Source organism: Sesamum indicum, linkage group LG13 (genome assembly GCF_026168435.1).
Source record: "Sesamum indicum cultivar Baizhima isolate 11 linkage group LG13, ASM2616843v1, whole genome shotgun sequence".
NCBI lineage: Eukaryota > Viridiplantae > Streptophyta > Magnoliopsida > Lamiales > Pedaliaceae > Sesamum > Sesamum indicum.
The window spans coordinates 11692433-11717091 of NC_142669.1; the positions used below are offsets into that span (position 1 = coordinate 11692433).

Below are 24659 nucleotides of genomic sequence, written 5' to 3' on the forward strand. Positions count from 1 at the left end.
TTCATATCGAAATCACATATTGCTATTGCGTTCTATGCTAGGCTGCCTTTACGAGATTGGTATCAATTTTGATCCACACTTGGGATCCATGTTGGTGGAAATGTAATGTCCATCACTTCGATGCAATCCTACATCATAGAAATATATGTGAGAAAAAGGAGCATGAACAAAATAATTATCCCAAAAAATATTACTCAATCTGCCTGTACAGACAGATGTACACGATTGAATGTAACTTAAAGTATGGGAAGAATATGCATTATTAGCCACCCTCAGATGTCTGTTTGTAACATTTGGGCGAGTGATTAATTCAAGCACCATAGCGCACAATGCAGAAACCACTTAGTGGAATATGTGATGAATAGTCTCAAGTGTTGAAAGAGCTACACATTATCGTGTTGCCTTTTGTACATGCCAACCGTATACATAAACAGTACAACCTCCTTTGTGGAGTTGACTCTCAAGGAATGTCCATGAGAGCAGCAACCCCCTTGAAGTGAACGCTTCAACTAATGTATATAAACATGGCTTTGTCATTTGAATGTTGTCATAAAACCTGTCCACGTATGGGGTTGTCATTATCTCTGCTAACCAACCTTCACCCTGTATTACAGAAGTGTTTCCTAGCACATTTTTTCTAAACAACTCTGGGTATATTAGATCTCCGAAAATGACTCTAAAAAAAAAAAAAAAAAGATCTCTAAAAGTGTAGAATTCTTTGGGACATTAGATTCATTGCTCCTTGGGGTTCTTGGTGAACCCAGACTACCGCTCCCATTGTTCGTGTCATTGTTAGTTCCTTCACTAGTGCTTGCAATAGTTCTGTGCTAGGCATACCAAAGTTAGATATAAAGTTAAAAGGGAGAGGAGAACAACAAGCATGACACTAGAAAATATAATAAATAATACGTAAAAATACATAACAGGGTTACAATCTCTATAGGATAACTATAATACATCTATTGAAAATACTTAACACAAATCCGTGCAAACTGGTGCAATGACTATGTATTACACAATCACTTGCCTAGGGAATGCAACCATGCAGTTTGTTCTCATCATCTAAATGGAGGAAGATTGTTTAAGTGTTGTGACTATGAAAATGCTCCGATGTGCTGGTGAAGATGACGTTCGACAGATCCTTAAACTTTGTTGACTCATCTACACACCATACGATAGACTCCATGGCTTTAGAGCCACTTCTGGTAATCTTTCCATGTAGTGACTCATCCAGCCTATCCATGATCTCATACTTCTTATCCCACATAATGTCCGATGCTTGCTACTAGATGGGGAGGTTAATGATGGTGTAGGGGGACCGAAAAAGTACTCATCATGCGATGGGATGGAGGTGACTGAGAGAAATCCGTATCTTCATAGTCTTCTCTTGATTGTCGTTGCCTGAATTAGTACCATCGCTTATTTATCATCTCCGGCCTATGCATTTTGGAATGCATGGGGTGGGTAGGCAGATCCGGAGCATCTTGCAATGCCCCTTGTTGTGATGTTTTGTGCGAACATTTGGGTACATAGGCCAAAGTGTGATAGTCCGTGTTTAATTATTTTCTTATACTTGGGATTTTCCTACATTAGACCATTTGTAGGGGATTTATATATGTGAAACATTGCTGCACATTACATGTAAATTAAAGGCAAAGGATTTATACCCGACACAACTCCTACAAACGTCCAGACTTGTTAGTTGTACTGTTCCATTTAGAGCCCCATCCTAAACCAGTCCCCCGATTAAGAATGTCATTCATTAGGAGCCATGCACAACGCATTCTGTTGAGTCTTCCCTTTAGTTGGTCATGGTTAAACATATAGCTTGACACCGAATTCGTCCTTTTGGTTATACGAGCCCCCACCGAAGGTGAAAAAGTTGGTGATTTAAGATGGTGGTTGACATACTCCTCGTGCATAAACTTGTTGAACAATCGCTCTGCATCTACTGTCCAAACAATTTTGTCTGCACGAGAGCTCTCTGATGACCCTATGTCGTTTGGTCGATGCATCTATATGGAACCCCAAATAAGTTAAATGTTTCATTAGCCATGCATAACCCTCATTTTTTATGTACTCAATACTAAATCATATTAATTTAAGTGTATATTAATACATACTAAATGTATTACTACATAATTTGCAAGTAGTAAGTCAAACCTATACATGAGTATAGGGTTAAATACACTTTACCTCCTTCAACTATATCACACATATTATTTACCCCCTCAAACTAATAAGTGTAATATTTATATAAAAATTCAAATATTTCATAATGAGAAAAAATATATTCCAACTAAGTAACTTATATAATTTATATTTTAATTAAGAGCACTATAACTATATATAACATAAGGCAATTTTGTTCAACTAATTAATTTAAGGGGGTGAGTGTTGAATTTTTATACAATTTGGGGTGTAAATGCAACCTAGAGTATAGTTGAAGGAGGCAAAGTGTATTTAATCCTATATTAAATAATATTAAAATATACTAACCATATTGCATTAATTTGTCAGTAAACTAATTTTTTGCTGCCTCACAAGGACATAGAAGGATTCTCAAGATTGCAACTATAAATATATGACAGTCATGTTTGATAGATCGACTTTTCATAAATTATAGTTTCAAGTTTTAAGTCAATTCAAACAATGAAGTAGAGTATATCCCCCATTTGTGAAACTCAACTCTCCTTGTAACATGTAGATTTCTTATTACACACCAAATCACTCTCATACAAGGCATTGTTAGCACATTTAATTGACATTATACAGACACCGTACAACTCCCAGAGTAAGAAAATTAACAATATCGACACACACATAAGGAAAAAAATGCCAAAAGCATCAAACACCAATAACTTTGAATGAACTTCACAGGATAAAATCAACTTGTCTCCACACAATTTTATCCATGGGTAGCATCATTGGGAAGGGAGACAAGTTGATTTTATCCTGTGAAGTTCATTCAAAATTATTGGTGAGGGTCATATGACAGTCACCACAGGGTCTTGACATCATCACCGGTGAGGGTCTTGACATCATTGGGTCAAAATCAACGGGAGAGTACGACCATGGGTAGCATCATTGGGTCTTTTGGGCCGAAAGAAGCATATCCTTAAGGGGGAACCAACCTGCGATGGCTGGTAATGTTTCCTCTGGGCTGAAGCAACTTAACAGACCTGCGACTTTTGGGTCAGACGGCGGCGCAACTGTCCATTGCAGTGGATCTAGACAAACCACAATCACGAGGTGGCTCGCTCTGCCTTGTTGATCGCATCTCATGCAATGGAGAAATTGGTTTTGACACCGGTGAGGGTGGTTGGCGAAGGGGCATAGATTTTAAGGGTTGTTCTCAATTCTGCACCAAAGCCAACTCTTACCTCTACATAATGACAATGGGACCACCACCAAAAACAACAAAAATAAAAACCTAACAATGAATACACTGTGCTAAAACACTAAAAAATACACAAAAATGGGTCAAGTTATTTTCAACCCAACATATATCCTGTTTCGCCCTTAGATCCAAACACGCCGCAAATGTTTTTGAGAAGTTTATTGAAAAATATAATATATCTCTCAAGTCATTTTAAAGTAATTTAAAAGATTTTTTTTTGAATTAATTTTGTCACATTAGACTTTCAATGTCGGGAAAATATATATTTTTAATCAATATAATAAGACATATTTGTCAATTATATATATAAGAACATATTATAACTGAAATATAATGAATATATAAAAAGGTTAATTTTGTTATTATCACCCAATTATTTGCTTTTACACACTAAGTATATGTAATATATTTCTATATTGTTTTTTAATTTAACTAATTTCCCATCATTTCTTAAGGGGCAACCAAAGATGGTACTAGGACACTAGAGAGCAAGGGAAGGGTTTATGCAGGGCTTATACCAGAAAAGAGGAAAACTCATAAAAGTCTGCTACTTCTTCCCCAAGCATAAGACAACTTCACATCAATCTGCAATGGCGGTTCGGGATCCTACCCAACTTTAATACAAAGTCCTGGCATAAATTCCAAACCCTAGTTTCTCCAAAACCCTCCGCATCTGAATAATTCCACATGTTGAAGGCCTTAACCAGGTGCAGTTCTCGGGTCCCCTTAGGGGCTCACCTCCACGGTTACGTGCCCGCTAGAGAGCCCGTATCAACATTGCTGCGGGTGCCTCGAGGGCACAATAGAAGTCCGCATCTTTTCCGGAGGTTCTTTTGCTCTGACTCGACCGATGGGTCCGACCCGGTTGACCCGGCCGGGTCAGATATGAAACGGGTCGAGGCGGGCGAAGAGACACCAGAGTCCAAGTCTTCATCTGCTATTGTACCTACTGTAGTTAAACCGGAAGATTGTTTAACGGTAAGCTTTCAGGATTGACGTTGCTTTATGTATTTGGATTGGTATTATCTGATGTCATATGAAAAAAATGTGTTTGGCGTTAATTTTATGATCAGGATAGGAAGAAGTTGTTTATATATATTCATATATACGAACTTGCACCACAGTGATTGTAATGGAATGTAATTATTTCTTCAAATTTGTCTTTTGCATTTTATGTTACAAATCACTGATATAGTTTTGAGTGAGACGTGAATATTTGATTTAATTATTCAATTGAGGAATGTAGTATGAGTTAATTTATTTATTGGATTAGGATGTTGCAGTCGTTCTTCAGTTTTAATCTTCTCGTATGTGATTGTATTTTTAGCAATGAAACAAGTGGAATTGGTTGCAGGAGGACTTTATAGGAATAGCTTGTTTTCAGGTTAATGCTAGAAGTTTCTGAATTGTTTTACGACATAAAGCATATCAAGAAATTCATTGCTGAACTTTGCCTCTCTTGGTGCTGATTTGTCCACTAATTCGCCCCCCTTGCGGTGCTATTTATTATAAGAGTTCTTAGTTACTGAGAAGAACATAGTTATCCCTCACGTAGGTAATTTGGCTATATGGTGCAATGTAAAAGAACTGTTTTGTTATAAGGAGTTACTTCTAGAAGCTGGTATTTAAAAACAGAATTTAACATCCTTCTCTCTCTCTCTTCCATACTTAGACTAGACACAAGAAAGCAGGAACCCAAATTTGTCTTTAATGAGGGCTAGAAGATGGTGCCTGAGGCATGGGTTTTTTCAGTTGTTTGGTAAGAAGGATGCTTATCCTTGCCCTCACCAAGATGGTAGTCTTTGGCACCATGAGGTTGTAAATTTTTCTTGGACCAAGTTTTGAATGAGTGATTGTAAAAAGGACCTGGTCACCATTTTCTTTAATTTCCCTTCTTCGGGTTGGGGTTTAGTAGTTAGTGCAGGAACACAGGCTTGATGTTGCTCATTGCCAGTTTGTAGTTTTGGGAAGCAAGTCTATTGTGCTTCGCTATTACTACTTCTCTAATCTGTTTTAATAGGTCTGTTTTCTAATTGGAGTTGGTTCTTGAAAGGTCATATGGTAAACAGATGCATTCTCTCCAGGGAGAACTCTGTCCAGTTCCAAAAATTCAGCCCCACAGTTGTCCATGCTCTTTTGCCAGGATCATTTGGTGTCTTCCTAGTGACCACCAGTAAAATGTACTCTACCAGGGCAGGAGTTTCTGAAAAGCATAAAAGATCACTGCTATGGACCTATGGTGATCTTGTGATTTAATTAATTGAATTAGTGTGCAAGAGCTACCAGTGTAAAAATTGGAGCATGTATTCCCAGTTGCTATTTTTAAATGATTACGTAGTGGAGTCGGCTGATCCTTTGCACTGTATAGTGCTCCTTAGATGCATTGCAGCAAATGCAATTACATATATGCTTGTTATAATGCCTGTGATCTTGCTCAAGTTTTTTCTTGCTGGCAAACTTAAATTTTCTTATCGTCTTTGTTTCTCCTTTGAATTTAATCTCTATCAGTAGCTTTGTTCTGTTCTGGATATTCTGTTTCCTACATTGAGTTTTAAGAAGCGTCATTGGACTACTTTGAAGAAAAAAAATTTTGGATTCTAGTTGTTTGTTCCAAGTTATTCTCATAGTTATACAAGTATATGGTTTTTTCTCTTTTTTCAAGTTATAGCATTGCCACTGCAAGATAGATCATTATATTCTGGGTTCTGTTTGTATTATTTTCGTTAATCTTTGTTCTTGTTCAGGTTATAGCATTGCCACTGCCACACAGACCATTGTTTCCTGGATTTTATATGCCAATATATGTCAAGGTATGGTTGGTTCTGGTTGTGTACTTTCTGTATAACTATATTTATACTGTTACAGTCTCTTACATTTCTTCCTGGAGTATTATAAACAGCCATAGTATTATTGGATGTCTTTACTTATCCTTTTATGATGTTTGTCTGTTTTCCATCTTCTCGACTGATAAATGTACCAAATAAGTGAAGGCGCATATGCCAGTTATTCCAAATTTAAATTAACTGTATATAACATTTATATGTATCATTATATTTTTTAGAAAGAAATATAATATTTTTAATATGATTAATTATATTTTAGTATATTCGAGTCAATTATATCCATTAGAAGAAATATGGATTTCAATCTGATTAATTTGTCATAATTAACAGTAGAAAATTCGTAGTGAATATATTTGTATATCGTCATTTCTACAAGTAAGATCCCAAAATATTTACCATGATTAAATATTATTGCAGCTATTTTAACTATAAATAAAATCATAACAAATATTGATAAATCATAATTAAAATTCGTATTAATTTTATTCCATCGAAAAAAAATAACATTAATGTATGAATTACATTGTGAATTCTGAATTCAACATTGATCATTTGTTGGTGCTGTTTTTTGTCTTGTATATCCTACTTCTTGAGCTTGCAGTGCTTTGATTAAGAAATGGTAACTACCCAGCTTGAATTTCTTTGGTACCATATGTGAAGAAGTTTAAACAATAATCTTTATATATATACCATTACCCTTGTGAACTTGTTTCAGTTTGCTATTAGGTAAAGGTAAAACATACTCTTGTCTTCTTGTTAGCAGAGATCTGAATATTAGATTTTTTTCCAAGGATCCAAAATTGTTAGCAGCTTTAGTAGAGAGTAGAAAAAGACAAGCCCCTTATACAGGAGCCTTCCTTCTTAAAGACGAGGAAGGTACTGAGGGTTCAGATGCAGAAAAGAACATATATGACCTCAAAGGAAAGGATCTGCTCAATCGCCTTCATGAAGTTGGTACACTTGCTCAGGTAATGTCTCCTCCTACTTTTTTATCCATGCCATGAATTCATATCTAAATGAGAAATGCTTTAGATTGATCAAGCTGGTTTAATGATATAGATTACAAGCATCCAAGGAGATCAGGTTGTTCTCATCGGTCACAGACGACTTCGGATCACAGAGATGGTGAGTAGAGCTCTTTCTTCACATTTTTGTTTCTTCTGTAGATTATACATATGTCATGTTTATTAACTCACTCTCTATATATTAACTAACCTCATCTTGTTTTGCCCCCCACCAAGTTTTCATTTGTTTCACATATGCGTACAGTTGAGAAAAAGGATTTGTTGTACTATTTGTGCTTTTTATGTCTATCTTACTGGTGCAAACTTTACTCAACTAAGGTATTTTCCTTATGCAGGTCAGTGAAGATCCTCTCACAGTTAAAGTTGATCATCTCAAGGTATGCAAAACTTGTACAGTGTGTATAACTTGAGTTCTTAGATAGAACTAGAAGTCCACATTATCTGACGCCTTCTCCACTATATCTTTTATGTGTGTTTCAGGAAAAACCATATGATAAGGATGATGACATTCTCAAGGCCACATCCTTTGAAGTTATATCAACTTTGAGAGATGTTCTGAAAACAAGCCCCCTTTGGCGAGATCATGCACAAACTTATACTCAGGTACGAATGTCTTCGGCACCACCTCCCTCTGAGATGTCAGTGTCACCTTGCATATGTAGAACGCCGTTGTTAGGTGTTGCATCTATTGATGCTGTTTTGGTGACTGGTAAAAGCTGTCTAAGGATCCAACCTTGTACCATATTGTGGAGGGTGGGGGTGACTGTGTTTGAAAGGCTATCAGTGAGCAGTTAGATGGGTTTGTCCATCTGTTTCCTGATAAAGGGGAAGTTCTCTTGCCCATATGCTTATGAAACATGCATGCTGATTTCTTCTTAATAATTTGAATTGACATTATGGTTGTAAGATATCTGTTTTAATGTTATATGCTCATGAAATATATTTTGTCTTAAAATATTCAATTTTCTCGAGATTTATGTCCAGAAACAGTTGTCTTTTATACTTTGGAAAAACTACTTAACATTTTTAATGACATGAGTTTTGCATGCTTGAGACAATTGTGGAATCTATTGCTTGATTTAACCACAATATACTTAAAATAGAAGTAAGGACTGTTGCAAAGGTCATTCTTAGAAGAAGGGGAACCAGTCTTTCTATGTTTCTGGCTATGTGTTGTCTCCTAACCTGTAATATCTGCAGCATATAGGTGATTTTACTTATCCAAGAGTGGCAGATTTTGGAGCAGCAATATCAGGTGCCAACAAATTACAGTGCCAGCAAGTGCTTGAAGAACTTGATGTAAGTAGTTATGACGTACAATGTAACCGGCATACAGCCCTGTTGAGAATGAATATTGGGCCTTCAACTTTCTTTTTGTCCTGCTTTTAGGTCTACTGATTTTTCAGAGTAACTATCAAGTCTCCGCCTGCTTAGTGACAGGCTTTCTTTAGGAACCGAAGACCAGTCTTAGTTTACATGGCTTTTTTGGGTGTCCTGAAGGGTTTTGAATATTTCACAGAGGGTCAAATCATCGTTCCTGTTCCCTGGTCTATGGATGTCCTGTTTAACATAGTAAAAGCCAAAAGCATGTCAAGCCTTAAAAGTGTATAATTCTGGAAAGATCTTTGAAGCATTTTGGCTGTGGAAAGAAATATATGAACTTGATCTTGATATGTGTGCTCAAGGTTCTTGGAGAAAAAAAACCATTTCCTCAAAAACTACTATTCTGTACTCTATTCATCCGTGCTGTTGTGGTGTTGTTTTGGAGATGTTGGGATTTATTTGTTTTCTCACATTTCTAATGCTATCAAGTCTCTGCACCTTTCAGGTGCATAAACGGCTAAAGCTCACATTGGAGTTGGTGAAGAAAGAGATGGAGATTAGCAAGATCCAGGTATGACTGGCTGGACAATAAATTGCTACTGGAACCTTTAGATTTTCATTTATGTTTGTTGACTTTGTTCAAATTTTCTCTGTTTTTGGTTGTGCTAAGGAATCTATTGCCAAGGCAATTGAGGAGAAGATAAGTGGAGAGCAGCGTCGCTACCTGTTGAATGAACAGCTGAAGGCCATAAAGAAGGCATGTTATTTTAGTGGAAAATTTTAAGTGGTTTCTAATACGTTACTTGAATATCATAAAGAACTCTGATTTGTGACTACATTTCTGCTTGAATAGGCTTCTAAATGTGGGATATTTATTGCTAGGAGTAAGTTTTATAAAAGCATTTTTTTGTGCAGGAACTTGGTTTGGAGACAGATGACAAAACTGCTCTTTCTGGTTCGTTCTCTTTCGTCGAATTCACTTGGATTTGTTTCTATTGAATCTGATATTTTGTACATGTCCTCTTTCGTATTGCCTTTATTGTAACTGCAATAGGTGTTTGATACAGATTAAAGCAGTTGACAACTTGCATAAGGGTAAAGCCCTCTTGCAAATCATATACGCAAAAGATGTGATATAATCTACACTGGTTCGGGGAAAATAATGTCAAGGATGTCCATGACTGCCTCCTTTTTTTTTTTTTTTTTTTTAAGAAATTATGATGCTCACTTAATGTAGCTAGCTTTAGATATGTGGTGTATGCTGCTTTGTATCCTTAGGTTCGTTAGCCGATATATGGGGAAGCTTGAAGGTTACCAGGTGGAATAGGCAGATTAAAAGGCTTGATAATAGTGCATTCTCTTGTTATAGCATAGATATAAGAATAGCTGGTTAAAGAATCCCACTCTAAAACCAACTATTTTCTTACTTGGTCACCCTAAGATCAACTATTTTCTTATTTTCTCACCCTGTACATGTGTGTTCCTACTTTTATTAGTACTAGGATGGATTACTTTTGCTGATGCGTGCAGGTGATGTCTTTTTCCATATGTTGTTATTCACATATCCTCTTGGTACACAGAGTCAGGAAAATATGAAAGTGTATATTGCCTTAGCTGTCTGATGTAATTATATATTATAGTTTCTGATTAATGTTGTTCACATTCTATGTCGCTACAGCAAAGTTCAGAGAAAGGCTTGACCCGAAGAAGGAGAAAATCCCGCAACATGTTCTGCAAGTCATAGAAGAAGAATTAACAAAATTACAATTATTAGAAGCGAGTTCAAGTGAATTTAACGTGACACGCAATTATCTTGATTGGTTGACTGCATTGCCTTGGGGAGAATACAGGTTTGTAGTTAATTATCATGTCATGGATCCTTGTGTAGTTTGAATTAGTTCATGAAGTTTGATATTGACACGAGTAAATTCAGAACTGGAAAAACCTACAGCTGTGAAATTAGCATAGATGCTATTGTGCCATCTTTATGGTACTGAACTTTTATCTGAAGGCCAATAATTTGCTAATGAACATCTTTCCCCCACAACTGTGGGCTGAAAAAATCCAAAGGGACTGAATTTAGTATTACTGCATGGTTCCGTTTCAAGATTAATTACTGTAAATTTACATAGTTCCATCTCAAGATTGTGATCATTTTATACAGTGCCAAATAGCTCTTTTTTCATGATGTTATTTTTTGGTCTCAGTTGACTTTGTTGGTGGTTTTCCCCATTATAGATTCTTCCAAATAGCATCTTGCTAACCATATATTGGTGACTGGAAAATGCTTAAAAGAGCTCCCATACAATGGAAGAAATTTCAACCTTAACATAGTTGCTGTGCAGAGATATACAAGAACTATAACATTAAACACTGATGCGACAAGAGAGGTCGGGGAAAAGAATGGGAAATGAGGCTTATGGAATTCCTATACAGACTTAGTAGATGACATTAGTTCCATTCAACGTAAACCACTTGAGCGGGTATGGGGTAAGGTTGGGGGCAAGCTTTGGCTAGCGGGTGTGCCCTTGGACTTGGCTATAACTCTAAAAGCTCTCTTCACAGTAGAAAAACAAATTTGATCAACAGTCCATACTGATTTTAGTGTTTTGTCACTTAGTGGACAAAATTATTGACTGTCAAACCACTGTACCACCAATATCAGACCTGTAGAAGCCAAAGGCATTCGAATTGGTAAACTGCATGCCATAGTTGTTAAAAGCACAGAAAGGCAATGGAACGCGAGGAGAGAGCCCAGCGCCGTTCTTAGAGGATTCGCTGGCTTTGCCATGGCATTGCCAATTCTGCAAGAGCTGAAGGAACAAAGAGGCATGGGGGTGGGCCGAGGGTTCAGCACCGTGACAAAGAGTGTCCAACGGCAGGGGGTGGGGATAGCGAAGGCGGCACCGGAGCTAGGGTTCCCAGCTGCGGTGCAGAACTATTGTTTTGGGAAGGAAGGGCTCATCTCTCTCTTTCTTTTTTCTGTTTGAAAGGAGAAAAAAAAAGGAGAAAACAAAATAAAAAAGGAATATATATATTTCCAGGCTTGCTCAAACCAACTTTTTAACTTATTTTCTCTAAAGAAAGTAATAGAAAAATGTAACAGAAAAATAGGAAACAAAAACAAAAACACTTAATTGTAATAAAGAAAGTAATAGAAAAATGTAACATAAAAATAGAAAAGAAAAACAAAACAGGAACATAAAATCCACGACTTCTTGTTTTACATATTCTTTTATGGTATGATGATTAATATATTTCTAGTGTTGGTATTTTATTGTTTGTGTAATATTGATGTTAAAACATATTAAGATATGAACATATAATTTATTTGTGCAAATATGCGCCATTCTTTAACAACTATGCTGCATGCATAAACAAACAACACAAGTCATGAAAAATAAAGCATAATAACATACTGAACACCACCAACAATGTAGGCGCGACCGTGCGAGAGTTTGCGCCAAGTAAAATATTGTCACCCTGATGGGAGAATGGTGGAAATGGTGAAACTAACAGTTGGAGCTATTGTGGTGAGAAGAGTGAGGTTCTAGATGGAGAAGTGGGCAATGTCACTCTTAATCTTGTGAAAAAACACAGTGATTTACCATCTTCTGGAAGTTGGTGGAGGAAAGAAGACATTAGTTTCCCTGAAAAGAAAGATAATGATGGAGGCAAAGACTGTCATTTGGAATGACCGAGCTTACTACACAAAAATGCCTTAAAGGTCAGGTTCTTTAGGAGCATAAGGTTCGAGGGAATACTCCTGCTCATTGGAATTTAGACGAAGTAGTTGCTAGCTGATGCTTGTTTTCATTTTGTAATTTTGGAAATCTCTTCTTGGCTTTAGAACCGATGCAAATATGATAATTGACTTGAGTAGGTGGACCTTTTCATTTTGTATGCTTCCCATTGATATAAATTTGTCAGACTTGTAAAATACTTCATAGTTGCTACTTTTTCAATTTTTCTTTGCTACAAATACCTGACAGTTTAATTATGCTGCTTATAATTTCTTTCCTATTGTTCAGCGATGAGAACTTCGACGTAATTCAAGCACAAAAAATTCTGGATGAAGACCATTATGGATTAACAGATGTTAAGGAGAGGATATTGGAGTTCATAGCAGTGGGGAAACTGAGAGGAACCTCACAAGGTTTGCCAGTTTGTTAAATTTTATCTCTTATAATTTTCTCGAATAAGGTTGGCACTTTTGAATAATGTGCTTTCAACTGTCTTACTGAAGTTTTTTATACATTGAGTGCATTCCATTGCACTAGCCATCTTTATAGTTTCCGTCACATATCTTTATATTAGCGTGCATGTGGTTTCATGCACAGACACGAGTTGATGAAAGAACGCGCTTGATAGAGTAGACAATGTGTCTTGTCCTTGGGTTTTATAGATATGCTTCTTGTTTTTATTGGGGGGTGGAGGGGGCGGGGGCGGGGGCTAATTAAACAGAACAAGGACAATTGTAGGGTTTCAAGTTTTTGGTTTTGTTTGCCGGTCTGTACCAAGTTGGAAAAATAAAAGAATTTGTCTTGATTTCACTTTCATGTTTGACCTTGGATTCTGGACTAGAAAAGTCTACTTTAGCCAGCTTGTTGGCTTTTTGCTGTTGGTTCAATTCAGGTTTTCATTAGGCAAGGTTTGGTGCTTGAGCTGCCGCTTGTTTGACTAGTAAATAAAAGTTTGGAAACAGCAGATGTAGTTAGCACGTTTAAGGTTGCTTTTACTCTTCCATTTCTCTCTCTTCCTCTGCCTCCGTGAATTTGGTTAACTCTGCTGCATCCCTGCAACAAATAAATCTAGGACATAGAGTACTGAACCTATTGCTTGTTCTTTCTTCAATTATTTATAGGTAAAATAGTATGCCTCTCTGGACCTCCTGGAGTGGGAAAGACGAGCATTGGTCGTTCCATTGCCCGGGCCTTGAACCGAAAATTTTACCGGTTCTCAGTCGGAGGTTTATCTGATGTTGCCGAAATCAAGGTAGGTGATGCTTGGAACACTTAAGTTGAAGATAAAACTTCACATCATGATATACTTTAGTAACTCTGAGATGCACGTCAGGGGCATCGCCGAACCTATATTGGCGCCATGCCAGGCAAGATGGTGCAATGTCTAAAAAGTGTGGGAACAGCTAACCCTCTTGTTCTAATTGATGAGATAGATAAGGTATTTCCTCCTTATCAGTTGTGTCCATGATGAACAGCTCCATTGCTTTTTTTATTCTATCTTTTTGCCTTACGTGCCCTTCATTATCAGATTTTATAACATTCTTGATTTCATGTATCTTTTGGCAGTTGGGGAGAGGACATGCAGGTGATCCTGCAAGTGCAATGCTGGAACTCCTTGACCCTGAGCAGAATGCAAACTTTCTAGATCACTATCTTGATGTTCCGATTGATTTGTCCAAGGTTAGTGTGATTCAGACTTAGTTTTATGTGGATCAGAATCATGAGATGTCCTTTTGACTTTCTTTACGGGGGCATTTTTCTTATTGGGGTTGATGGATTTGATTTTGATGGACAGAATGTAAAATTATACTCATAATTAGCACAGAGAGGAACTCTTGATCTACTATGAAACACTTTGGTTATATTCTTTTCATATTTATGACTGCCTGTAATGCATACAAGCTTGACCTTGTTGAAGTTGATAGGAAAGGATAGGTATGAAGTAAGACTTTCTTGAAATCTCACATTGCATGGTTATTCCTGGTGCTCAGTGTGAGATGGAATGTTAAAATCCACGACCATTCTGGCACTGCTTCATACTTTAACTGCAAAATCATTTTGCGGCATGTGAGAAGAGAATTACCCGTTAGATTTGGTTGGTTAGGTCGATATAGTTATAGGTTTTCGCTAGTATTCATATCTAAGTATTGGTTGAAATCATGCCCATAGCATTCTCGTTTTCTGTAAACACAATGCTATTTAATGTTTTGTAGCAGAGACGAGTTGCCTATGCCTCTTTGTTGACATTCCTTTAGCAATTTTTTCAAAAGTACCAGTTTGGAGAGTGAAATATATTTTCTGTCTCTCTCTACTTATATGCTCACGATGGGGAATAGGCAGCATGTTTATCGCCGGATATTCCCTGTGTCTTTTCCTGCGAGAGGTCTAATTTGTGTTTTTGGAATTGTACAAACATTCTGTCAAGGCACCATCTTGTATAAATACTTTCTCGTCTTGAGTATGATTAAGAATGGATATGATATTTTACTCAAATCTTTTCTATTTTCTTACATAGAGCTCATCATTTTTTTTTAAACAAGTAATTCGTAATTATATTTCTCACACAGGATGGTGATTTTTCAATAGTCCAACCGGGTGATTTAGACTGGTGAAGAATTTGGTTTCCAAGATCATCTTTAGAAGTTTGATGATCTTTAGAATTTTGGTTTCAAGATCCTCTTTAGAATATTTTGACAAATGGGGCAAAATAGTATTATTTTTCCTTCCCAATAACCAATGCGGTTAGCATGTTATGCAAGTTCAGAAAAATTCGTTATTACACATTGGAAACCTAAAAATGATGTTACTGGATGTACTGTGGTTGGGCATACACTTTGGTGTTCCTTTCCACTATAAACTTTTGATCTTTGGATGATGTGGTGTATCTGTTTGCTGCATAGTGATCTATCTGATGTGCATGGTAAGACATTTTAGATCTGATTTTTGAAATTTAATATTCTGAATATCCCAAAGAAAGCTTTAGATTGAGATACTAACCTATTTGAGATTGCTAACATCTTAATGTAGACTTCTGATTAAGGATTCTTGTACTGGTCCATACTGAAGCTTTAAGATTGTTAGGTTGGCATATAATTGTGGGTAACATGACTTAACTGCTCCCTTTTGCTTAAGCTTCCCATTCTTGTGTCTATATGCTTCATTATTTGTGGTGTGTCTATGCTGCATAACCTGTGGTATGGGCAGTGGTTGTCTCTTGAGGCTTAATACAATCTAACCAAGGACATTTGATAGGGTACATGGAGTGAAAATGGTACAAAACTTTATTATGGTAATATTTTGTTGGAATTGCCGGAAAAGAAAGTGTCTCATACTCTAGCTGTCTATCATATTGTCTTTTGCAAGTGCAAGTATTGAATTGTTTATAAGCAATAGTGACTTACTCCATATACATAGTTCTTGATTATGTTTTACTTTGGATTTTTTGCTGTGATTCTCTTCTTAACCTGCTTAATGTGTTATAAATGTGTTTTACGTTCTAACATTTGGTGCAGGTTTTGTTTGTCTGCACAGCAAATGTCGTTGAAATGATACCTAACCCCCTTTTGGATAGAATGGAGGTAATCTCCATTGCCGGGTATATAACTGATGAGAAAATGCACATTGCGAGGGATTACTTGGAGAAAACCACTCGGGAAGCATGTGGTATCAAACCTGAACAGGTATTCCTCTGCCTCCCTATACTCTCTCTCTCTCTCTCTCTCTCTCACAGACACACACACAAAAACAAACACACTTTGAAGATGAGCGGCAGGTGGAACTTACCACCTCCTAGTTCTCATGCCTGAATGTCATTGATGTTCCCAAAACTTCTATACTGGACAAGACATGCTAGAAAATTGTTTGTAATTCACAGGATGGTGTCTGGGAGTCCAGACCATCAAGCTTGGGGATGGATTTTCTGTTTCTGTATGTCTCTGTTTTTTGATGGTTCTTCTAATGTGGATGAATGCACAGTTCTAATTGACACTGCATAGGGAGCGTGAAGTTTAAGCTGATAGGTGATGCATGAAAAGTTCTATTGAGACCACTCCACTGAAAGTGGCTGCTGCTAAGCAAAACAGAGGCTGAAAGAACTCTGGTCCCATATAAATGTTAAAATTAAGATTCAATAATTGGGAGATGACTTTGGATGCTCTGGCCGGAGGATCTTCATAAATTTCCTCATATTATTTGCCCTTCTGTGTATATGATTTTCGTCAAACAAATGTTTCATTTCAAAACATGGTTTGATGAAATTTGTCACCAGCACAGAACAATGATCGTATTTTGCTTCCAAATTCACTGCCTTGACTTTCTGGTATGGATATATCTTGCACTTATTTCTAGTTAACCTAGTTATGGAAGCTCTAATTTGGCTTAAAATGAATTTGGGGCTGGTACTGTATGACTATACAGAGGTAAGCTGAAAAGGTTATGAGCTATGATGCTAAGCGATATTGTTGTGGTTGGCGTTTATCGACGTGCTGTATGAACTGTTGGCTGTGATCTTGAATTCTATTATCTGGCTTACCTACTGTTGAGGGTACATTATACTTTGAGCTTTCATCTGTTTTCAACTGATTTTCAATAACAAGTAATGATATGCCCATCGTTGAAATATTGTTGATGCTTGTATATACATGTCTCTTCTCTTACGTAGATCACTTAGTTTTCCATTCTCTTTTCTGGACCAGGTTGAAGTCACAGATTCAGCACTTCTTGCTTTGATCGAAAATTATTGCAGAGAGGCAGGGGTCCGGAATCTCCAAAAGCAAATTGAGAAGATATACCGAAAGGTTTTTGCTATAACTTTCTGTTTATTGGTTGGAGCATCAAGTTTCAGAGTTACACATGCATCATTCATCATTGGTTCATAAGTCTTGATGATTTGAATTTATCATGTTTGAGATACGTGGTAACTCATATTATTTGTGCTTTTTCTCACAATTCGGTTCATTAATTACTTTTCAGATTGCTCTACAACTTGTGCGTCAAGGAGCTCAGGTCCAACCTGATGAGGTAAAGGCTCAATCTGGTTCTGTGTCTAATGAAACTGCAGTTGAACGGGTAGAAGCGGAAACAGTAGATCGTAGTATTGATAAAAAGGATTCTGGAAATGCGGTTGAAGCTGAAATAGTGGACTCCCCAGCTGACCAAATTCCAACTTCTCTGGATCAATCTGGCACTCTAGAGGTATCTCAAATATGTCCACTTTTATATTATAGACTAATGGGATATTTGTTTCTAAGTCTCTCTAAATGATGTTAATTAAATTAGCATTAGCTTTATATGGTATTCAACTAACTAGAGACGGAAAATATGTTTCTTGGTAGAAATCGCTTGCTAGTTCTAATGTTCTTACATGTTCTGTGTGAAGGTTTAATTCCTGAACATGAGCTATGCATTCTTCCATTTGTATTGTCCCGATTAATACTGGTGCTGACTCGTTCGTACTGTGGATGTCATCCTGGCAGGATACTTTGGAAGCTGAGAAGACAAAGGAAACTCCAGCTGCTGAAAAGTTGGAAAAGGTTTTAGTTGACTCATCTAACCTTGTTGATTTTGTTGGCAAGCCTGTTTTCCATGCTGAGCGAATATACGATCAAACTCCAGTAGGAGTTGTTATGGGTCTTGCTTGGACCGCAATGGGTGGCTCTACACTCTACATAGAAACGACCCCAGTTGAGCAAGGTGAAGGTAAAGGGGCTCTCAATCTCACCGGACAACTTGGTGATGTCATGAAGGAAAGTGCCCAGATTGCGTACACCGTTGCCAGGGCCATATTGCTTGAGAAGGATCCTGAGAACCCATTTTTTGGCAATACAAAGCTTCATCTTCATGTTCCTGCTGGTGCTACCCCTAAGGATGGCCCAAGTGCGGGATGCACCATGATAACATCCTTGCTATCTCTTGCCATGAATAAACCTGTCAAGAAGGACCTTGCAATGACCGGAGAAGTCACGTTAACGAGAAAAATTCTTCCTATTGGTGGGGTATGTAAAGCAATCTTTATCTTCTGTCAAAGTATTGCTAAAAACGCTTGTTCTGCCCCTACATTTGCTCATCACGGGCCGTTTTGTGCACATTCCCTTAAAATCAAGTTGATTGAGTGTGGTTCAAGATTTACTTGTCATCTATGCTTCGGTGTAAGACCGCATTTTCCATGTTTGCCACACCGAGCAAACAAATTGTTCGCCGTCATTATCTGGAGTGTCTGTACATCAAATAAAGTAGTTAAAATCATGAGACATGCCATATTATTTTATCTTTTCATGTTGCCTGGCTTTCCTAATTCATCATGAAATGCTCTTTCTGTAAAATCAGGTTAAGGAAAAGACGATTGCTGCGAGGCGCAGTGATGTGAAGACCATCATATTTCCTTCAGCTAACCGGAGAGATTTTGACGAGCTGGCACCTAATGTCAAGGAGGGCCTTGAGGTACATTTTGTAGACGACTATGCTCAAATATACAACTTGGCTTTTGGTGAAAATCTGCAAACACAGTAATATCATTTGGGCTTTCTCTCGAGCTCTTGGATCTGGCAGTCCCCTTCTTGGCAGGATTCTACACTTTCGTCAGCTTCAGTAGCTTCAGAAGTTGGTCAAAATTGCTATTCTTACTGTCTGTATACTAAATTTTATACGTCAGGAGTGATATCCTCATTCATTTATTCACAAACTGAAGCCTTCTTCTGTAGCAACTCATTGATCTTCTATACACGATGCTTAGATGTTATCCAGTTCCATTTGCCAATAAAATGAAGAGTAGAGTTTCTCAGCCTGGTAACAATTGCTTGATCAGAAACTCCACATTTTAGTGTGCAACTTTTAATAGGTCTTGGCATCACAATCAGCTTCGTATTACAACTTTTCTGTGGGTTTGCATGAGTAGAACTTCTGTGGTGTCTGGTAACAACAGAAAAGCCAGAGAGAAACCCAACGCCTAATTGCTCCATCTCCACTCTCAGGTGTTCAATTGAATTGGCACTTTATGATAATCCATTGCATTTTTCGAAATGTGGAGATAGCCATCCTTCTTAATGGTGAAGCGTTCAAACATCTTCTGATTTCAACATGTAAACCATGGTTCACTGGTATATTCTTTATGTGGAGCCTTTTTGCACCGGAATCTATCTGTATCTATGTCTCTATCTACAAATATAAAAAGCGTGTATCACTTTTTTGTTCGACTAGAATGTCTTTTAAGATAATACTAGTTCTGAGGGTAATTATGTAAGTTAACTCGTATGGAAACATGCAGTAGTAAATATTCATTTGCAATACAAGATACATTCGATTGACTAGAATTCAGGACTGACTGATTCCAGTTTCCCATGGTATTCTTGCTGTCAAATTGATGACCACCAAAATGAGAAGTTAATCTGTAAGTAATTAAGTTTATTTTGATTTTAATGCGTATATATATGTCAGTTCCAGTTTTGCAAGTGAAGTTTGTCAATTTAGTACAGAGAGGGAATGAGTATGAAGAATAGGTATATATCTATAGAGAGAGAGACAGAATGAGAAAACAGATGACATTTCATAAATCTGCCAAGGGGGGTTGTGCCAACGACATGTGTCAGTCATGGTAGCTGACTTACTATTGCTAAAAACCTAGTGTTACACGTAAATGATTGAACATATATATATATGATCGGTAAGCTAATTCCTGTGGATGTCTATTTTGCCAGGTTGTCCCCCTAAATCAGAAGCAATTATAGATGTTATAACAAAACTTCGTAAAAAAATATCTCGAGAAATCTATGAAGGTAGAATTAGGTCTCAACAAGCAAATCGGTGTTTTACGACCAACATAAGTTTTTTGTTGGACGCAGTATGAATATTGGAAATTATGATATTAAAGATTCCTCTATCAACCGTCATCTATTTCAGAGATCCCTACTGAAACCTTTTTCAAATATAAAAGTTCAGTATCTTCTCACGAATTAGTGAATGATGATCAATCCTCACATTATTCTACCCTTTGGTATTAGATACCAATCATTCATAAATTTGCGAATGATTTGCACGTAGTGATAAGGAGTAGAAAACCAAAACAAACGGTCCTAAGGCTTAGCTAACAAGGCTGTTGCTGCAAAGACTTGGGACTAGTTAGGTTTAGCAGTGATAATATTAGGATAGTGTTTATAGAATTTATGTAACCTAGCAAGATTATAGTATGTCTCATTTATTGTTGGATAATATTTTGAAATACATTTTTTTGATCAAAAAAGTTATTTTATTTTATTTTTTTTTTGCATAAAATGTATATTCCTGTTTGCTAGGTTGATACATAAATTAAACACTATCTCATAATTAAATTATAAATACTCAAACAAAGGATTACAAAATAGATAATCAAGACAAAACTTATAGTTATGGTAGGCCAATTTTAGTAATAGACAATTTGGGTTTATTCGCTTGCAAATCCTTTTTGAGAAGGAGAAAGATTGTAAAGCTATTTCGTGGGACAAAGTGGGTTTGCCAGTAGTTCATTGGATTAAATCTAGTGTGACATCTGTAGGTGACTAAATACACAGGATCAATATAGGGCTCACAAATCTAATAATCTTTGGGAGGTTCGAGGAATTAGATTTAAAGTGGTGAACCGAACTGATTGTTACCATTTGATTAGATCGAGAGTTTTTGGTGCTATAGTAGACCCACGAAGCCGAGCCAGTATCTAGATTGCACATGCTCACAAGGTTTTGACCGACATGGATAATTAGCTTAGTGGTCAAGTAGAAGATTGTTAGAATAGGTGTATAGAAAACCAATTAGATTAGTTGATTGGGACTATTAATCAATTTTTATAAAACTAATATTATTCAGATGAATAGAGTAAGTATTTATAATTGACTCATGTGCTTGTTGTGCTTACTACTTACATTGAATGCTGTTTTAATGTAAAAATAAATGCCCACAAATTGAAAGGTTAAACCTGTGGATTTGAACTGCGTATAGCTAGACAGCTATGAGACCAGCTTCTAAGGATCGATTTGAAACGTTTTAGGGCAAGGACCTCGAGACAGGGCATTGAGAGTCCTATTTGAGACTTGCACTAAGTATTGCAGTGTCGTGTTTCATCGGCGGGAGACATAGATCGTTTATGCAATTTTAGTAGGTTATTGACAAGTTAGTCAGTTGATTGAATTGATTCACGGGAATCCTCATATGGAAGCCCTCAAGGCTTGATGGGAAAAATGAAATTTTGGTCAAGTTTCTTAGGGGTGGTAGCACTTTTGGTCTAGGTCTTTTCCAAAATAGCATATGAGGACTGTAATTATAAAGAAGTGGCAATTTAAGCCTAATAGCCCTAATTTTGCCATGTTTGATCACGTGGGCTGCACGTGACTTGTTAAATTTGTGGCTTTCACATATGTCCAACCCATATTTCCTGCGTGAAACTTTTTTAAAAAAATTATGTGGCAAGGTTGACATGGTTAAAAAACCATGTGGCCTTGCCACCTCAGTGAAATAGTAGCACCTAAGTAATATCTTTTGAGGGAAATTAACGACACATGATAAAGATGTGTTGTCTTCTCCCAAAAAGAAGAAACCCAAATTGCTCTCGAAATCCCTAGAGTCACAAGAGGATCTACAAAAGACTTTTGTAAAGTGCGTACGCTTTGGAGAGGGTCTACTCTTTAAGAGCTGAAGTCGTGATTTGTGAGGATGGTGATGATTCGTGCTGAGAGGCATATGAAAATGCTGCCATTAGCATATTGTAATTGCCTTCTCCCAAGCTTTATGTTCTACTTTTGGGTGAAAGCTCCAATGGTTTAATATATTTGTTTCATTGTCTCTATTTTTTTAAAAGATGAGGCTTTTTTGAATAATGTATTCATGGTCCCCTTATGTGCCCTACAATATTTACTACCCCACATAATATACTACTTTAATGTATTGGTTGTGTTACTAATTTGTTGCTGTGTTACTTAGTTGGTTTTGTTTTATTTTTTTTGGCTTTTGTTTTTTCAATTTACAGACCCTGACACTCAAAGCATAACAATATCATTCTACTATGGTGGTTAGCTTAGGAATTTGCCTATAGCAACTTGTATTGGCGGCACAGTTAAAAAAATTGATTATGTTAATGCAACTCATATGAACAAGAACAATTTGGACTTGTTGGCTGAAAAATGTGAAATATCTGGGAAGGGATAAGATATTACATAATAAAAAATGATTGGTTTAAGTTGTTGTTTAGTGATAAGAATATATTAGAACATGCTTTGAATCATTTGAAAGGTAGGGAATTTTCTATGTATATAGAGCATGATCCTCCACAACCCGAGGAGGTGGGCGTGGAATGTGGTGGGAAAAGCAGTATAGGTAGGAGTTTGGGTATGGAAAAGAAAAAAGAAAGAGGTTCTTGCTGATGATGACTTTGAATTTATGGGGAAACAAATATCAATGTAAATGAAACAAGTAAAAGTAGAATATCTGATGACATAGATGTAGGTGCAGGGGCTGTGAGGGATTTGGAGGGAGGTGGGTTTGATGGTGATTTTTAGAAAATGAATTTGATATGGAGATTGATAGTAGTTTTGATGATGATGAACTGTATGGGAAGTATGTAGATGAACATAGTGTTAACTTTGGGAATGATGATGAATCTAACTCAGAATGGGATTCAGATGATGTAGTGGTTATTGACAATGACATGGATGAACATAGGATATCAGATGAGGAGGGAAATGAGCCTATCTATGCTGTATTCAATTCAATTGAGATGTATGATTTTTCACTGGAATTGGGGATGATATTTAGCTCAATTTTTTTTTTCAAAAAAGCAGTTCAGTCTCATGCAATAAAAAACAAAAGAAGTGTGAGGTTTACAAAAAAATAAAAAACAAAAGAAGTGTGAGGTTTACAAAAAATGACACATTCAGGATATATGCGGTGTGTCTTGGGGGAGGGTTATCAATGGAGAATTCATGCAAACAAGCTAAAGAATGAACAAACCTTTTAGATTAATTTGTATAAGGATGAACATACTTGCCTACAAGTGTTTAATGTCAAAAATATGAAAACTACTTGGCTAAGTGAAAGGTTTCTTCAAAACTTCAAATTCGATCTTAAAAGAAATGTCAAGGGGTGGAAGGTAGACATTATGAATAAGCTTAGATGTCACGCATCCAGAGATTAGGCATATAGAGCTAAAAGGCAGGCATTGAAATTTTTTGAAGGGAGTCCAGAACATCAATTTAGTAAACTTTGGAATTATGCAAAAGAGTCGAAGAGAGCAAATCTAGGTTCCACAGTCATTTTAGGGGTGAATGATGAAAATGGGGAAAACAGATTTGAGAAATTATATGTATGCTTTAGTGCTATGAAACAAGGTCTTTTGGCAGGGTGCAGACCCATTTTAAGGGTAGATGGTTGTCACTTGAAAGGCCCACATGGGAGAATATTGCTAACTCCTGTTGGGGTAGACCCAAATAACAATCTATACCCAGTTCCATATGCAGTGATGCAGAGAGAATCCAAAGATACATGGGAGTTGTTTTTAACAGTCTTAAAACAATATTTGAACATTCAAAGCGATGCTGAATTCACCTTTATGTCTGATAAGCAGAAAGGTAAGAGACCTACCAAGCCATATAAGCTTCTTAAAAAGCAACGCTGTAGTCAACATTGCACAATATGTGGTGAGACTGGACACAATGCTAAGGGATGTGCAATTTGGAAGGATATGCAACAACCATGGAATAACTTCAGACCCCACTCTAATACATAATTAGAAGGTTAGTAATGACTCCATATTTACTATTTTTTCATTGTTTAAGGATATGTTTTCTAATTGTTTTATGCTTTTATGGACAGAAAAGAGCTTCAACTTCAAGCAACCGAAGGCCTAGAAAACATTGCATATATGTAGATCCAAATAGAATAAGTGAACAATAACTTACTACTAAATTTTTGGTCATGTATTGGTTTTATATTTATTACTCCATATTTTTACTGCTCATTTTTTTTAGGTGAATGAGAGTGTTTCAGAAATGGAGACCAATGTCCATCCACCTATTTTTCCTCCAGTCATTTCACAAGAAGAGGCCAATCAAACTGAAGCTATAACACAGAACATAAGCCAGACAATTTTGACAGAACCAAGCCCTACTATGACTCAAGTGTCTTTGCAGGGGCCATCAATGTATGAACAATTGAAGATGGCTCACAACACAATGTCCTTCCAATAATAAACCACATTGCAGCCAAGACTGAATATTAGGGCACCTTCCCCAATGACTGCTCATACATTCATGACTTGTGTCTCAAATAGACCAGCAATCCTAGTCTCTAAGACTGTCATAAAGGAACA

General features: G+C 36.8%; 1 protein-coding gene across 1 annotated transcript; it reads left to right on the top strand.

Moving 5' to 3' along the window:
• The first annotated feature begins 3853 nt into the window (after positions 1-3853).
• LOC105176824 (lon protease homolog 1, mitochondrial) lies at positions 3854-19112 on the top strand. The gene is made up of 20 exons (XM_011099743.3): positions 3854-4378; positions 6145-6210; positions 7035-7211; positions 7303-7368; positions 7604-7645; positions 7749-7871; positions 8469-8567; positions 9097-9162; positions 9262-9348; positions 9507-9546; positions 10270-10441; positions 12623-12747; positions 13456-13586; positions 13668-13772; positions 13901-14014; positions 15847-16014; positions 17029-17130; positions 17306-17527; positions 17809-18327; positions 18659-19112. Exons 1-20 carry the CDS (start codon positions 4088-4090, stop codon positions 18839-18841), a joined length of 2898 nt encoding a protein of 965 aa, XP_011098045.1. The 5' UTR covers positions 3854-4087; the 3' UTR covers positions 18842-19112.
• The last annotated feature ends 5547 nt before the right edge of the window (positions 19113-24659 follow it).